Genomic DNA, 17,344 nt, shown 5'->3' on the forward strand with positions numbered 1-17,344 from the left:
GAAGGTGCCGAAGGCTCCGAGGCTTCTGGGGGTTCCGAAGGCTCCGACGGTTCTGACGACAAGTTGGGCCCCGGTGAACATCAGGCATGAATGCCTTAAAACATTTTTTTTAGCTTTTGTCTTGTGTATATTTTTTGTTTATTTTGAAGCCGTTTTTGTTGGGCCTTTGTAAATACATTCCGGAATATATAAAAATTTCCCTTTCTAGCAATTTCAAGTCTCTACTTTTTAGCATCTTTTAATAATCTCTATTCTTGCAAATATTTCTGACGCCTTAGCATAGAATCAAATATAGTAATATGTCATTCATTTTCATATGTCCAAACAGAGCCCGACTTCTATGCAACTTTATTCGCTCGAGGTCTTGAAAACTCGGTGTGACTGACAGTTTTCCCAAGATGCTTAAGTGATTTTAGATGATGCTTTTACCGAGGGTAACCTTTTAGCAGGTTTTGAATTTTTATAAAGGCCTTATGTTCTGATTACAAGTTTCAGATGTCTCCTAGCCATTTTTTAGGGTGGTCGTAGCCTTTCGTGTTTAGGCATTACCTAATAGGTTTTGTGCCTCCGGAATTTGGTAGCCCGAGTTGGCTGAACTTATTTCGGACGACAGTCCCCGAGTAAGGGTAGCCCTTGGGCTCGATAGTCCCCGAATAGGGATAACTCTTAGGCTCGATAGTCCCCGAGTAAGGGTAGCCCTTAGGCTCGATATTCCTCGAGCTCGATGTTTGAAGAGGCAAAAATACGTAATAGCAAGGTGGAAACTTTATTTCATTTATATGTGTAAAGTACATAATCGAAAGCGTGTAGAAGCTTGTATTATGGCTAAGGTGGCCTACGCGGGCACGGTTCACTTGACCGTTTGTCCCTTACAATAAATCCTAACCACCGAGCCTAAGTTGTTCAAGTACAAAGTTTCCTTCTTTCCTTGCTAAGAACCATAATCCGAGGGTGATGGCCCCTAGTATTCGAGGTCTATCTTGAGAAGGCTCAGATACTGTTGATGCGCCCATTGATTCCGATTTAAAACCGATCTTCGAATCTAAGTTAGCATAATTTACTGTTGCCTTGTTAAAAACCTTGCCGGAAAACCCATTTGGGACAAAATCGGTTTAAGGGAAAAAGAGTGCAACGCGTAATTTCATATCTAATAGTCACATTTTCCTTTGGATGTTGCCTGCAAGTGTTATCTCGATTCATAATATTATAAAAAAGTAAATGAGATCGTACCTTAGCAGTAGTACTATTTTAGGTGCATCACGTTCTAGTTGTTCGGTAGTTGTGCACTATTTCCCACTTCGAGTTTGTACGAGCCCTAACTAGTAATTCCGACGACTTGATATGGTCCTTCCTAATTTTCCCTCATTCGGGTTTCGGGTATGCAATGTTACTTTTTTTTAACACCAAGTCCGCGATCTTGAAGTGTCAGAGGTTGGCTCTTCGGTTGTAATATCTTTCTATCCTCTATTTCTGGGCAGCCAACCGGACTAGGGAGGCCTCTTGTCTTTCATCCAATAGTTCCAAGCTCGTACTCATGGCCTCATCATTTGATTCTTCGGTCACATATCGGAACCTGGGTCTCGGTTCTCCCACTTTGACCGATATTAATGCTTTGGCACTGTAGACCAATGAAACCAGGGTGGCCCTGATACTAGATTTTGAAGTTGTACGATATGCCACAAGACGTCGTGCAAGATTTCCTTCCATTTCCCTTTGCCATCGGTCAACCTTTTATTCAAGTTTTGGAGTATGGTCTTGTTTGTTGATTCTGCTTGTCCATTCCCACTTGGGTGATATGGTGTGGATAGTATCTTTTTAATCTTGTGGTCTTCGAAAACCTTGTTTACCTTGCTGCCGATGAATTGCTTCCCTTTATCACACACGATCTCGGCCGATATCCCGAACTGGCATATTATGTGGTCCAAATAAAGTCAATGACTTCTTTTTCCCAGACTTTCTCGAACACTTGAGCTTTGACCCATTTATAAAAATAATCGGCCATAAACAATATGAATTGTGCCTTACCAGGTGCCAAGGGCAGGGGACCGACAATGTCCATCCCCAATTTCATGAACGACCATGGGGACAAGACCGAATGAAGTAGCTTTCCGGGTTGATGGATCATCGGTGTGTGTCTTTGACATTCGTCGCATCTTCATACAAAGTCCTTTGCGTCTTTCTCCATGTCGATCCAGTAATAGCCAACCCTGATTATCTTTCGAACCAAAGATTCCGGCCCCGAATGGTTTCCGCAGGTGCCTTCCTGAACTTCTCTCAAGACATATTCGGTTCCCGACCCCAAGCATATGGCGAGTAGGCCATCAAATGTTTTTCTAAACAAAGTCCCTTTGAACAGGCTGAACCTAGCCGCCTTCGTGTGTAGAGCTCTCGATTCTTTAGGATCCGAGGGCAACTTCCCAGTTTTCAAATAGTCTATGTATTTGTTTTTCCAATCCTAAGTTAAACTTGTTGAGTTTATTTCGGCATGGCCTTCTTCCACTACCGATTTCATGAACAGTATGACTATTCCCAAAGCTGAATTTATCATCATCAACCGATGACCCCACGTTAGCCAGAGCATCGGCCTCGCTATTTTGATCTCGGGGCACGTGTTGTAGTGTCCATTCCTTGAATTGATGCATAATTACATACAATTTGTCTAAATACCTTCGCATTCGTTCCTCTTTTACTTCGAACGTCCCATTGACTTGATTTACCACAAGGAGGAAATCGCACATAGCTTCGACAACCTAGGCCCCAGGGATTTTAGCCAATTCGAGACCTGCAATCATGGGCTCATACTCGACCTCATTCAATTTCAAAGTTCTAATAGACTGCCTAACTATGTTACCTGTAGGCGGCTTTAACAAGATGTTGAGTCTGGACCCCTTTATGTTCGGGGCACCATCCGTAAAGAGGGTCCAGATTCCTGAGGAAATCCTTGAGGTTAACAACAATTCCTTTTCGACTTCGGGTATTAAGGTCGGCGTAAAGTCGGCCACGAAGTCTGCCAAAGTTTGTGATTTAATGGCGGTTCGGGGTTGATATTCTATATCGTACCCGCTAATTTCTACGGCCCATTTGGCCAACTGACCTGAGAGCTCGGGTTTGTGCATAATATTCCTTAGTGGGTAAGAGGTTACGACACATACATGGTGGCATTGAAAATATGGTTTTAATTTTCTGGAGGCGCTTAACAAAGCGAGCGCCAATGTTTCTAGGTGAGGATACCTTGTTTCGGCCTCGCCTAGAGTTCTACTAACATAGTAAATAGTAAATTGTGTACCTTCCTCTTCCCTGACTAGGACTCCACTTACCACTACCTCGGATACCGCCAAGTAAAGGTATAACTGCTTGTCCGCCTTCGGAGTATGGAGCAAGGGTGGACTCTAAATGTACCATTTGAGTTCTTTCAAAGCTTGTTGGCACTCCGGGGTCCAAGAAAAGTTATTCTTCTTCTTCTTCAGTAATGAGAAGAACTGATGGCTTTTGTCTGAGTACCTCGATATGAACCGACCCAGGGTAGCTATGCGCCCGGTTAACCTCTGAACGGCCTTGACACTGTCCACCACGGTGATGTATTCTATAACTTTGATTTTATCGGGATTGATCTCAATCCCTCGATTGGTCACCATGAATCCAAGGAATTTTTCGGATCCGACCCCGAATGCGCATTTTTTCGGGTTCATCTTTATATTGTATCTCTTCAATATGTCAAAGGTTTCCTGCAAATGTTTGAAATGGTCCTCTGCTTGCAGGGACTTAACTAACATGTCATCAATATAAACTTCCATTGATTTTCTTATCTGTTCTTCGAACATTCGGTTTACTAGGTGTTGATAAGTGGCACCGGCGTTCTTTAGTCCGAACCATTACATTATAACAATAGGTACCGAATTTAGTGATAAAGGAAGTTTTTTCTTGATTGCCCGGGTCCATCCGGATTTGGTTGTACCCGGTATAAGCGTCAAGAAAGTTGAGTATCTCATGCCCGACCGTCGCATCGATCTTGTGATCGATGTTAGGCAAAGGAAACGAGTCCTTAGGGCACACCTTGTTCAAGTCTTTGTAATCTACGCATATTCTTAATTTATTTCCCTTTTTAGGCACTACCACTACGTTAGCTAACCAATCGGGGTACTTAATTTCCCGAATGGAACCTATTTTAAGTAGCTTGGATACCTCGTCTTTGATGAATGCATGCTTGACTTCGGACTAAGGCCTCTTTTTCTGTTTAACTGGCTAGAACTTCGGATCCAAGCTCAGCTTATGAGTGGTTATTTATGGCGGGATCTCTATCATATCAAGATGGGACCAAGCGAAACAATCTATGTTAGCTATAGTGAATTTAATGAGTTTTTTCTTGAGCTCGGGAGTTAACCCTGTGCCCAAGTATACCTTCCGATCGGGAAAGCGTTCGATCAATATGACTTACTCTAGCTCCTTGACTGTTGACTTGGTGGCATCAGAATCATCATGGGCAATGAACGACCTAGGGACTCCGTAATCATCATCCTCGCTTGCTCCTTGCTTCTCCGGTTCGTTCGGGGCTGGCATCAGTGATTGCTATTTAATTTCTCCTTTCCTAACTGACTATGTGTTCTTTGATGTCAAGAGTGCGGACATCGGGATCACCGCTTCGACTTCGAACATCTCTTTTGCGGCTGGCTGCTCTCCGTAAATCGTCTTGATTCCTCCCGGTGGGGGGAACTTCAGTTCCTGGTGTAATGTCGAGGGTACTGCCCTCATGTTGTGAATCCAAGGCCTTCCGAATAAGGCGTTATACCTCATGTCCTCCCCGATCACGTAGAATTTGGTATCCTGAATTGTCCCGGTGGTATTTACTGGCAAGGTTATTTTTCCTTTGGTAGTTTCGCATGCCATGTTAAATCCGTTTAAACCCGGAGTGCTAGCACTATTTGCTCTTGTAGACCCAACTACTCTACGACCCTCAATCTGATGATGTTGGCCGAGCTACCTGGATTAATCAACACACGCTTAACTCGAGATTTATTTATAAGTACAGATATTACCAGTGAATCATTATGCGGTTGTGCGATGCCTTCAACATCTTCATCGTTGAATGAAATGGTTCCCTCCCGGATATAATCTCGGGTTTATTTTTCCCTTGTGATGGACACCTAGGTGCACTTTAGCATTGTTCCCTGGGGGACATCGAATCCTCCAATGATCATGTTGATGATGTGCTGAGATTCTTCTTATTCTGTCTGTTTGTTGGAGTTCCTGTTTCTGAAGTGATTTTTGGCTCGATCACTCAAAACTTCCCGGAGATGCCCGTTATTGAATAATCGGGCCACTTCTTCTCTTAATTATTGGCAGTCCTCGGTCTTGTGGCCATGAGTGCCATGGTACTTACACATCAGGTTAGGGTCTCTCTGGTAGGGTCGGACAGCAATGGCCGAGGCCACTTGGTATCCTTGATATGCCCGATGGCTGATACGATGCTGGCAACATCGACATTAAAGTTATATTCCGATAACCTTGGTGCCTCCTAGTCCCCGAGCGGTCTATCAAAACCGATTTTTCTTATGAGTCCCCGGCTAATGTGGCCTCGATCGCTCCTCTTCTCATTTCTTGTGGGGTTATGTCAAGATCCGTTACTCCTTCGATCTCCGCTATACGATTGATACCGGTATCTGTTCAGTCTTGGTTCTGGTCTCGACCTTGATGGACCCATCGTACGCTTTCACAAAGGCATCTACAAGCATAGCAAACGAATCAATAGAATTTGGGGTTAAGTAGTGATACCATATCATTGCTCCTTTTGACAGGGTTTCTTCGAACTTTTTCAGCCAAACCGACTTGATTTCGTCATCTTCTAAATCGTTTCCCTTGATGGTACATATGTAGGAGGTCACGTGCTTATTTGGATCCGTGGTTCCATTATACTTCGGAATATCAGGCATACGAAACTTCTTCGGGATTGGCTTCGGTGCCGCGCTCGGAGGGAAAGGCTTTTGGACAAATTTCTTGGAGTCTAGGCCTTTCAATATCGAGGGCGCTCCTGGGATTTGATCGACTCTGGATTTATAGGTCTCCATTATTTTGTCGTTGGCCTCAATTTTCTTCTCTCCCGATTCCACTCGCTTTGTTAGTTCCTCAAGCATTTTTATTATTTCGGGGTTGATCCCGGGGTCAGCTTCACCCGGACTTTCTGTGGCTTGCTCATTTCTTCAAGTGTTTTCCCGGGATGGTTCGGGTTCAACTCTGCTGGGGGCGCGACTTTGATTATGCTATCGCCGTATGTTGGGCTTGTAACATTTCGAAGATCACTCGCAGATTGATCCCGTCAACTTTATCTTCGGGCGTACCCTGAGTCGTTGGACGGGCTCCTCCACGAATGTTGTTCATAAGGCCAGTTGACCAGTTGGCATCGATGGGCACATGTGAGTTGGCATCGACTGGGTCTGCAACTGGGACTCCGTTGGGATCAGCAGGGGGTACCTCGTTGCTAGGAACTATATTGTTGTTTTCGCCGTGATGGTCAGATTCACCATCAACGTTCAAGTGAACAGACTGAGAGTTTGACATTTTTAGGTTGACCTGAAATTAAAATCTCAAAGAACAAGTTTAAAACAGAGCGTGTTATGAAAATTTGTATCAAATTACCACTATTATCCTTAGCCCCACGGTGGGCGCCAAACTGTTTACCCTTAAAATGGATAACAATTGAATTTATACTCGATTTTAAGGATATGTGGATTAATCTTATACAAGTGATTAATAATATTAAATAAGCAAATGATAGATAGAATAAATAGCCAAACCAGCAGTAGTATTGAATCCGGGCTCGGTTGTGGGCTTAACAATTTATCTGCCTTCGGTTCATAGCCAAAGTATATATGAAAAGTTATGAACAAGAATTAAAACCTTTGAATAGCTTAGAAATAGAGAAAATAAGTTTATATTGCCTTGATATGCGTGTTACAGTATTTTATTAAATAATAAACTTCCCCTTTATATAGTAGGGGAGTTTACCCTAAGTACAATTCTAAGAAAGGTAAAAATTCTCCTTTTTGCTAATCACTGATCTGTTGCCGCTACGGGCCGAAATTCACGTCGTGATATCCAGTTGGGCACGAATATAACTTTTTTGTTAATCGTGTGCAGATTTCTTGGTAATGCTTTCCGAGGTCTTGGAACTCGAACCGGATCCGGGGGACGTGGTCTCGATGGCTCAAGGACAGGTATTTTGTTCGGGCCTTGATACGAGAGGCTCCTAGCTTCGATTCTGATTCCTTGTAGTTATGTCCTTACTTCGTTTCCCCCCACCGAGAAATCAGGGTGCTCATTAGCCTAGGTTTTATCCATATATATAACTGAATAACCAAACCGAAAAAATTCTAACCGAAAGAGAAAAATCGAACCAAGTCAAACTTATTTTGGTTCGAATTGTATTGCATTTTTTCGAAATTGAAAATAAAATCAAATCTCTCTCTCTCTCTCTCTTTATATATATATATATATATATATATATATATATATATATATATATATATATATATATATATATATATATATATATATATATATATATATATACACACACACACACACACACACACCATAATTACTTTTTCATGTTAATTATAAAATTATATGTCTACTTGGCCATATTTTTGGAAAGTCAAAAGTGTTTATTTTAAAAAAAAATCATATTAGAAAATTGATGTATTTGGTCTTGATTTTAGTATAAAAATAAAGCACTTTGAGTAGTAGTAGAAGCTATTGTTTAGAAGCTAAAAAAATAGTTTTCTCTAAAAGCACTTTTTGAACATTAGCCAAACACAAGTGTGTTGCTCCGATATTGGACAAATGTGCTTTTCAAATTGAATGAATAGAATTTATTTTTATTTAAAATTTAATAAATATAAAATCTAAATAAAATACTAATTTACTTAATATTTTATCAACAAAATATTTTTTAAAAAAAAAATGGTAGTTGATGGCAATGATGGCTAACAGTGGTATTTGTGAATGCCGACTAGAAGCGATATTTGGTAGTGGTTTTGATTGATAGTGATGGTTCTAGTTAGTAGCTAGTAGATATTGATAGTTGAGATTGAGTTGATAATGGTGGGCGGTAGTAGTTGATAATGGTGCTGGGGGTGGTTAGTGGTGGTAGTTGAGGTGGTGGATGGATGATTGTAGTTGAGGATCATTGTGGTGGTGGCAATGATAGTTGATAATTGTGAAAATGGTGAGTGGTAGTAGTCAATAATGATGAGGTGGCGAGTGGTGATAGTCAATAATAATGACATCGACGATGATACTTGAGGATGGTGGTGGTTGAGTTTGGAGATGGTGGATGATGCATGGTGGTAGTTGATAATGATGGGCAGTGGCGGTTATTAATTGTGAATGTGGATAATAACATCTTAATTAAATTAAGTCTATGTTATGGATCTTAATCATTCAGATCAATTTAGACCCATTAATTAATTGTGAAATAAAAAACAAACACACTTAATGATCAAGATCTGAATGATTCAGATTCAGATTTAAAAAAACAAACACACTTAATGTGTGAGATCTGAATGGTTAAGATTCAAACCTCCATTAAGTGTTGTTGGCCTAAGTAAGTTTTGATGATTGATAAAAGAAATACATGCATGAACCAGGTCCATACACAGTATACACATGGCACGGGCAGATTCAAGCACAAGGCATGCACATGAATGAGACAAGCATAAGTGGTTAAATATGATATCTCATGAACAAAAAGGTTACATAATTGATAAGGAACACGACTCCTTACTTGAAGATAACTCTATCCTAGATAAGAGAAGAGTTATAAGTTGAAGATAACTAGAACTCTTCTACCAAGGAAGAGTGTAGCATTAGAACTCTAGTTATTTCTTATTCTACTAACTCTATATATATATCAGTTCGTTCTATTTTACAGGTGACGCACAAACGCTGAAGTTAAGCAAGAATTGAGAGCAAAATAGCAAGGCATTTTGCAAGCAATTCCTATGTGATTCAAGTGTGTGAACCTGAAGCTACATGAACCAGATAGAAGAACCAGTTTCAAGTGTCTGTCTTTTATTCTAGTTCAATTATAGTAGGGCTTTTGAGTTGTACCTTTCATCTTTCTCTAGAAACATTTGTAATATGTACTCTCAGTGTATTGTTCAAGTTAGAGTTAACTTGAAATTATCGCTACAGCCTGAGACTGGTTGCTATGAAGGGTTAGAGGTAATCCTTAGGTTTACAAGTATTTTATTAACGTTGTTTTTGGCTCAGTTATTTAGTGAAGAGTTGGGACAAATCCTACTGGGTAGTAGGTCGTAGTTTTTTCACCTTTTGAGCCAGGTGTTTTTTACGTAAAAATACTTGTGTTCTTTACTTTCTGTATTTATTATTCCGTAACTGTAGTATAAGAAACACATAGAAGAACCAGGTCTTTCTATAATTTGTGCACGCGAAAAATTTGACACCACACAAATCACCCCCCTCTTGTGTGGTATTGAAGCACAAAACATCAAGTGCAAACAAACGAGGCCTTAATATTTTTAAACCTTAGATTATGTTATCTTACTACCTATGTATTAAGCATCAAACATCAACTCAAAACAAAACAAAATTTTATATGCTTTAATTAGACATTATTTTCATCTTTTATTAGTATGAACAACATTACAATGATACAAGTCATTGGATATGCCGTTGCAAGTATAATCTCATTTTTTTTTGTTCAATAGGAGTAATATTGTTAAATATATATCATTACAGAATTAGTGCTACCATGAGCACTAGGGTTATTCCACCGGTATTAACCATATAAATATACTATATGTGGCCTATCTAATAAAGTAAATTCATAAGTCAGTCTGCATCTAGTGTATGAGACAAAGAAAGGAAGAATTACTAGTTAAATAAAATTATTATACTTGTGTTTCCTAACCCTTTTGCTCTATCTAATCGGTAGATTTATCACCTTCTTTATTTCCTATAGCTATGCATCAACAATCAGCAATAATTAACAATATTAGTGTATAGCTAGTGATCATTTTTTATTATTGAAATATTACTTATGTTGAGTCGACATAATTTGCATTAGATCAAGGCCATTAAAGCGAGCAGGCCATAGGTCATGATGTAAAAGTGCAACTATCTCAATCAACGTATTGGTTCTATGTGGTATACGATACCTCTTATCGCATGATTGATTAGGTAAAGTAGCATGTTTGTATTGAGTTTATAGTACCCCGTAAGCACAAGGATACCATTCAACATGTAAAATGATAGATTCCTTGGATGTAGAATAAATCTTAGTCAATAAAAAACTACTATTTCATATAGCAAAATTGAAATTTCTAGGGAAATCGGGTTCTTGAGATTGTTATGATAGTTATGGTTCATTATGAGCTAAATGTTCCAAAAAGCACAAAGGAATGAGGTCCCCCCACCCCATACCCCCCCAAAAAATGCCAGTTGAGTAAGAAAAATATTTGATAATATGATGGTAGGCTAGAAACTCACGCTTTTAACTATATTTCGTATTCTATTTACTACATTTTAATGGTTTTGAGCCTAACTGTTAGTACTTTATACTTATTATGTGTGTTATGTTGTGTAGGATGTAATTTTGAGTTGAGAATAAAGTTTAGAGCTAAAATAGATGAATTGGAGATTTGAAGTCTCAGTAAAAGTCCAAGGAATAAGCCGGGATCATGTTTGGGATTCGAGGACTAATTCTGGATGTTAAAAATTGAGAAAAAATAATTACTCTGGAAAATATACACTACCGCCTCGGGGGCGCGGGGTGCTAGTGTAAATTTCCTGCATAATAGAAAAAATAGGCCTTTGAACTTTCCCACTAATGCGGCACATGGTGCGCCTCTCGGTGCGCCGCGGTAGTGTATTTATAGCCCAACTTTTTCTATTGCGGCTTAGAGAGGGTAGTTTCATCCGGGCATGTTCCTACTTGGTATAAATACATCAAAAATACGTTTTTAAAGGGACCTTTTTCTTACGTAAGATTGGAAGAGCTTTGGAGACTTTTAGGCACAAGGATTCATTATTCTTTCCTCAACTCAATACCCGAGTTTGGATTGAATTAATGTTTTCTTATTCTTTAACTCTATTTGTGATGACTTCCTCCATGATTATGGAGTAGTTTACTTTAGGGTTTGACGGATATGGTATTTTGATTGATATTTGTGGATTTTAACTTTAGTATTTTGCATGAATTCGTTTATGGAGCTTTGAATTAATTGTAATTTTTATGGATGTTTTATAAAAAAATAGCACTCCCCCCCCTCCCTCTCTCTCTACGATACGCCTGACAGCTTTAACAGCTAGAGCTTTCAAAATCGAACCATAATCGTTAACAAAATGAAAAAAATGGCTTATTGGCTTATTGATATCAGGTTATCAGGGTAATGGTTGGTGAACATATTGAAAGTTTATAATTGACGACTTAACAATTTGGAGGCAGATTATTCAATTTTCTTATTGGATAATCCGTTAACCCATTAAGAATTTTTATATTTATGCTTTTGCCCCTATGTATATAAAGTAATATTTATTGGTTGGTCCAAGGTATATGGAACGCGTCATGATCTAGTAACAGATGTAGACCTTGATGTAGGATTGGATTTAAGTTAGTTGGGCAGAGTAGTAGTTCTAGTCTGCTACTTCCATATATACAAGTATATGATTTAAGCTAAAGGTGGTTGGTAATCTCGTTGCCCAAATACTACACCCACTCCAGCTTTGAATTAACTTGATTTGCAAAGACAAAGCAAAGTCAATTTTTTTAGCCTTACTCAGTTTGTTCAGCTTTGAAGAGCACATTTATTGGAGTTCAATTTCTATTTTCTAGTCTTACTTAGTTTTGTTTTCAATACAAAAGGGCTTTATTTACTTCATCTAGAATCATTGCAAAGACAAAGCAAATGTGATGCATTACTCCAAAATTTTCCTTAATCGCTAATATTATAAACCGCTCGATAATTGCTAATCCGATACTAATCCGTCTGATGTCTTATTAGTTGGTTGGCGGATTACTACATTTATAAATCGATAACCGATAAACCAAACCGTTAGCATAAATAACCGCCCAATTCGCCCGATAAGTACACCTATTAACGGCTACAAGAAAAAACCGGCGACCACCCTCCCCCAAGGTAAGCATCCTCTCTCTCATCCCCTATCTCTCTTCCCCCATCTCTCTCACCCCCCACCACCCACTCCCCTACCCTTCCGTCCCCGTCTTGTCTTCTTCTCCTCTCACTGTCGGCGAGACACCGGTGATGCCTCTCTCCCCTCCACTCTGTCCGGCCGTCATCTCTCCCTCTCATTATACCTGCCCAAACCCGTGTGTGCGTGGGGGTTCATTTCTTTCACTCCGTAGTGACTAAGACAGAAGACTCCAGTGAGATTCAGACTAGTCACTGGTGAGTGGGAACAACCACAGTCAAGTTTCAAGCTTGTTTTGCAGCGTTTTGGTCACCCCGAAAATCAGACCCGTCTTCCAATCCAAGTAAGTCATCATACAACAACTCTGGCAAAATCTCCGACGACCGCCACCAACCTCACCGTCTTCGATGATAGTACCATGTTCTACGTTCCTATTTCATTATACTTTGTTTAAATTTGTTTCTCTTTTCATAGTGTGTTTTCTACTAGTTGTTGTGCTATAGCCGTGGTCTATTTGTTTAGATCATTTAAATGTTTGATTCACTTGTATAGTTTAGATCTCTTGTAATTTGTTTTGGGCCCATTAGCATCGTCTAGGGTATTTAGTTTCATATATCTTGCTGCTATTACCTTGCATAGTACATTAGTTTTTCCCCCTATTTGTGTTCCTTTTAGTTTCGGACTGTATTCTTGGTATCATAGTGTGTCTTGATTATAGTGGCTATTCTGAACGATGGTAAGGTAAGGTCATATCCTCGGATGGTTCCCATGAGGGTGAGAGGGTGGGGGTAAGGGGTAAGGGTGCTTCCAGGATGAGAGTGAGGTCTTGAAACATAGGGACCTTGACGGGGAAGTCTATAGAGTTAGCGAAGGTTCTCCATAGAAGATCGATATAGCTTGTCTCCAGGAGATACGATGGGTGAGAGATAAGGCACGGGATGTAGACGGCTTAAATTATGGTACTCTGGTTGCGTGGAGGGCAAGAATGGGGTAGGCATTTTGGTTGATAGTCATCTTCGGGAGCTAGTGGTGGAGGTTAAGAGGGTGAGTGACAGGCTGATGGGCACTAAGCTAGTCGTTGGTTTGTTTACTTTAAATGTGATTAGTGCGTACGCACCCCAATTGGGCTTGGACAAGGAGGTTAAGAGGCATTTTTGGGAGGACTTGGATGAGGTTATGTGTGGTATCCCGCACACTAAGAAGCTTTTTATAGGAGGAGATTTCAATGGCAACATTGGAGCGACATCTAGGGGTTACAATGATGTGCATGGAGGCTTCAGTTTTGGGGTTAGGAATGGAGGAGGAACTTCGCTGCTGGATTTTGCAAAGGCGTTTGACTTGGTGATTGCTAACTCGAGTTTCCCGAAGAAGGATAAGCAATTGGTTACTTTTCAGAGTTTGGCAGCCAGGATCCAGATTGACTATCTATTCCTTAGAAAGTCAGATAGAGGTCTGTGCATGGATTGCAAGGTCATCCCGAGTGGGAACCTCACGACCCAGCATAGGCCCATGGTCATGGATTTGGAGATTATGAGGAAGCGGAGAAAGAGGGCTGTGTATGGTCTTTCTACGATCAAATGTGGAGCTTTGACTAAGGTCAGGGCCTAGGAGTTGGGGGATAAGTTGTGGTTATGGGGTCATGGAGGAGAAGTAGGGACGCGAGTGGTATGTGGACCGTGATTGCAAATTAAATTAGAGAGGCTGCTAGGGATGTATTGGGGGGTCTCGAAGGGCCCTTCTGGTGGACGAAAAGGTGACTAGTGGTGGAGAACTGAGGTCCAAGGTAAAGTGAAATCCAAAAAAGTGACTTACTTAAAGTTTGTGGAAAGCATGGACGAGGAGGAGAAGAGGATGAACAAGGAGCAATATAAGGTGGCTAAGTAAAAAGCAAAGCTACCAGTTACTGCATCTAAGACTGCCACATTTGAGCGCTTGTATGAAGAACTTGGAGGAAAGGGAGGGGAAAAGAAACCATACAAGTTAACCAAGGTGCGAGAGAGGAAGGCTCGTGACGTGGACCAAGTGAAGTGCATCAAAGATGAGCAAGGTAGAGTGTTGTTTGATGAGGCTCTGATTTGACATAGATGACAAACGTACTTCCATAAACTCCTGAACGAAGAAGGAGATGTGAACATTGTACTGGGTGACTTAGAAAACTTCGAGAGCCATTGGGACTTTGTGTATTGTAGGTGTATAAAAGTTGCGGAGGTAAAAATGGTTATGCTTAAGATGAGCAGGGGGAGATCGACCGGGCCAGATGAAATCCCAGTGGAATTTTAGAAGAATGTGTGTAGGGAGGGCTTGGAATGGCCAATTGGGCTATTCAATGTCATTTTTAGGATGAAGAAGATGTCCGAGGAATGAAGATGTATTATGATGATCTTGTTGTATAAAAACAAGGGGGATATCCAAAATTTCAAAAACTATCGGGGTATCAAGCTATTGGGCCGTACTATGGAAGTACGGGAGAGGGTGGTGGAGTTGAGGGTGTGGAGAATTGTGTCTATTTCAGAGAACCAATTCGAAATTATGCCGGGGCATTCGACTACTGAAACTATTCACCTTGTTAGGAGGTTGATGGAGGAGAGAGAGAGAGAGAGAGAGAGAGAGAGAGAGAGAGAGAGAGAGAGAGGAAATGGTAATTACATATGGTGTTCATCAACTTAGAGAAGGCTTACGATAATGTGCCGAGGGAGGTGTTGTGGAGATGTTTGGAGGCTAGAGACGTTCCTGTTACATACATTAGGGCTATTAAGGACATGTACGAGGGTGCTAAGACTCAGGTGAAGACAGTGGGAGGGGACTCAGAACACTTCCCGATTGTGATGGGGCTGCATCAGGGGTCAGCCCTCAGCACATTCCTGTTTGCCCTAATGATTGATGCGCTGACGTGTCACATTGAAGGGGAGGTGTCGTGGTATGTGTTATTTGCAGATGATATTGAATGATTGACGAGACACATTGTGGTGTTCAAAAGAGGTTAGAGGTATGGAGATAAACCTTGAGTCTAAAGGTTTCAACTTGAGCAGGACCAAAACAGAATACTTGGAGTGCAAGTTTAGTGGCGCGACTCAAGAAGAGGACGAAGACATGAGGCTTGATTCACAAGTCATCCCTAAGAGAGGAAGTTTCAAGTACCTTAGATCTATTATACAAGTAAATGGGGAGATTGACGAGGATGTCACATACCGTATTGGGTCGAGTGGATAAAATGTGCACTCACTTCTGGTGTTCTGTGTGATAAGTATGTGCTACCAAAACTTAAAGGTAAGTTCTATAGAGTGGTTATTAGACCAACTATGCTGTATGGGACAGAGTGTTGGCCAGTCAAGAAATCTCATGTCTAAAAGATGAAGGTGGATGAGATGAGGATGTTGAGGTGGATGTGTGGTCATACAAAGTTAGATAAAATAAGAAATGAAATTATTTGGAACAAATTGGGTGTGGCCCCTATAGAGGACAAGATGCGGGAGGCGAGACTTAGATAGTTCGGGCATGTGCAGAGGAGAGGCACTGATACCCCGGTGAGGAGGCGTGAGAGGCTGGCATGGGGGGGCCAACGGAGAGGCTGGCCAAAGAAGTATTGGGGAAAGGTGATTAGGCAAGATACGGAGTTGCTCCACCTCACTGAGGACATAACCATGGATAGGAAAGTGTGGAGGTTGAGAATAAAGGTAAAGCGTTAGGTGGACAAGTGTTGTCCTGGTTGGTAGCAGTAGCTTTGTTACACCACTTGGTGTCTTTCGTGTTTTTATTCGTATCCCTAGACTTCTGTTACTACTTGTTGTTTGTCTTTTGTTTCAGTTTTTTGATTGCATTACCTACTCCTAATTTTGTATTTTTGCTCCGGTTGTCAAATCGGTTTACTTGTTATTACCTCTCTCCTCTCCCCTTCCTGAGCCGAGGGTCAACCGAAACAGCATCTCTGCCTTCTTAAAGACAGAGGTAAGGTATGTCTACACTCTACCCTCCCCAGACCCCACTTATGAGACTACACTAGATATGTTGTTGCTGTTGTTGAATTATTTAATCAAAAGAGGAATATTATGGATGATTATCTTTGCACTATTTCGTTTGGTTTAATTCAATGATTCTTTTAAGTAATCGAAAGAGCTTGTTGAATGGTTGATTAAATTAAGTTAGGAGAATATTCGAGATATGTTTTCCTAAAGACTAGCCCATTAACGTGCTCTTTCATATCTTTATAGTGCTTTATATTAGCTTACCTCATAGTGTTCAGATTTAATCGAGAGATGAGTCTTGGATATACAATTGAATTACTCATCGAGTGAATTCGTGAGAATCATTAGGAGATTAGAATGAACTGAACTAGAGTTAGATCCCGAATAGCGATCTTGCACCTATCCAGTCACGACCCTTATTTCTCCAATTGATTATTTAAGTGTTGCTCAAATCTTGTATTTTCGTGATCAATTATTAATTGTTGTAGGTTTAATAGTAAATTTAGTTCATAATTATTCCAACCAAAGTGTTAATCATTCTGAATAGCATTTAAGCCATAAATTACTGGAATATTATTTAAATCTAAGCACTGTGGAGATGATAATTTTACTACGTTATCTTTGGATAGCGAGCATTAATTTTTGTTTTGTGTTTTGCGCTCGTCATAATATTGACCAAGAACAAGGAGGAAATAGAAAGAACTTATCGAACAACAATTGTGTCGTGGTAAACCGCTGCCTTGAAAGTGATTTTGGCCCGACTGAGTGCAAATTATTAAGACCGATTGCTCTCCAAGGTTTCAAGCACTTCAAAATACGTGCACTCATGGCTGAAAGTTTGGAGTTTGCACAAAACAATTGCCCAGAAGCTGGCTGAATAAGAAGAGAAGGCGTTGGTGTTTTCTATGTTTGAAAACTTCATAAAATAGATCCTTATATAGGTAAGATGCAATAGCTATTACAAGAAGGAGAATTAATTTGAGGGTTATAAAAATAAAAGAGTTATTACAGAATTCAAGTAGAAGTTACAAGAATTTAAAGCTTAGATATTACAAAGTAGTAAATCAGACGTTACATAATTAAATTCAAAGACATATTTTGGATACTTTTTTTGTAAGCTTAAAAAATGAAGAAATATTTTTTAACAACATCAGAATTGGACTAGGCCTAACGTATCTTTGAGGGGGGGGGGGGGAAATCGACCCGTTTTGCCT

At 40.3% G+C, this 17,344-nt stretch overlaps 1 protein-coding gene across 1 annotated transcript; it reads left to right on the forward strand.

Moving 5' to 3' along the window:
* The first annotated feature begins 14,816 nt into the window (after window positions 1-14,816).
* On the forward strand, window positions 14,817-15,378 carry LOC142178086 (secreted RxLR effector protein 78-like). The gene is made up of 2 exons (XM_075247414.1): window positions 14,817-15,085; window positions 15,198-15,378. Exons 1-2 carry the CDS (start codon window positions 14,817-14,819, stop codon window positions 15,376-15,378), a joined length of 450 nt encoding a protein of 149 aa, XP_075103515.1.
* Window positions 15,379-17,344: the final 1,966 nt, after the last annotated feature.

The sequence above is a fragment of the Nicotiana tabacum genome, chromosome 24 (assembly GCF_000715075.1).
Source record: "Nicotiana tabacum cultivar K326 chromosome 24, ASM71507v2, whole genome shotgun sequence".
In the NCBI taxonomy this organism is placed as follows: Eukaryota; Viridiplantae; Streptophyta; class Magnoliopsida; order Solanales; family Solanaceae; genus Nicotiana; species Nicotiana tabacum.

Excerpts from the sequence above, each read along its gene's own strand:
- LOC142178086 (XM_075247414.1), top strand. The coding sequence starts at position 14,817 with ATGGTGTTCATCAACTTAGAGAAGGCTTACGATAATGTGCCGAGGGAG. Across the intron at positions 15,086-15,197 it reads ATTGAAGGGGAGGTGTCGTG|GACCAAAACAGAATACTTGG; the intron begins GTATGTGTTATT and ends CAACTTGAGCAG.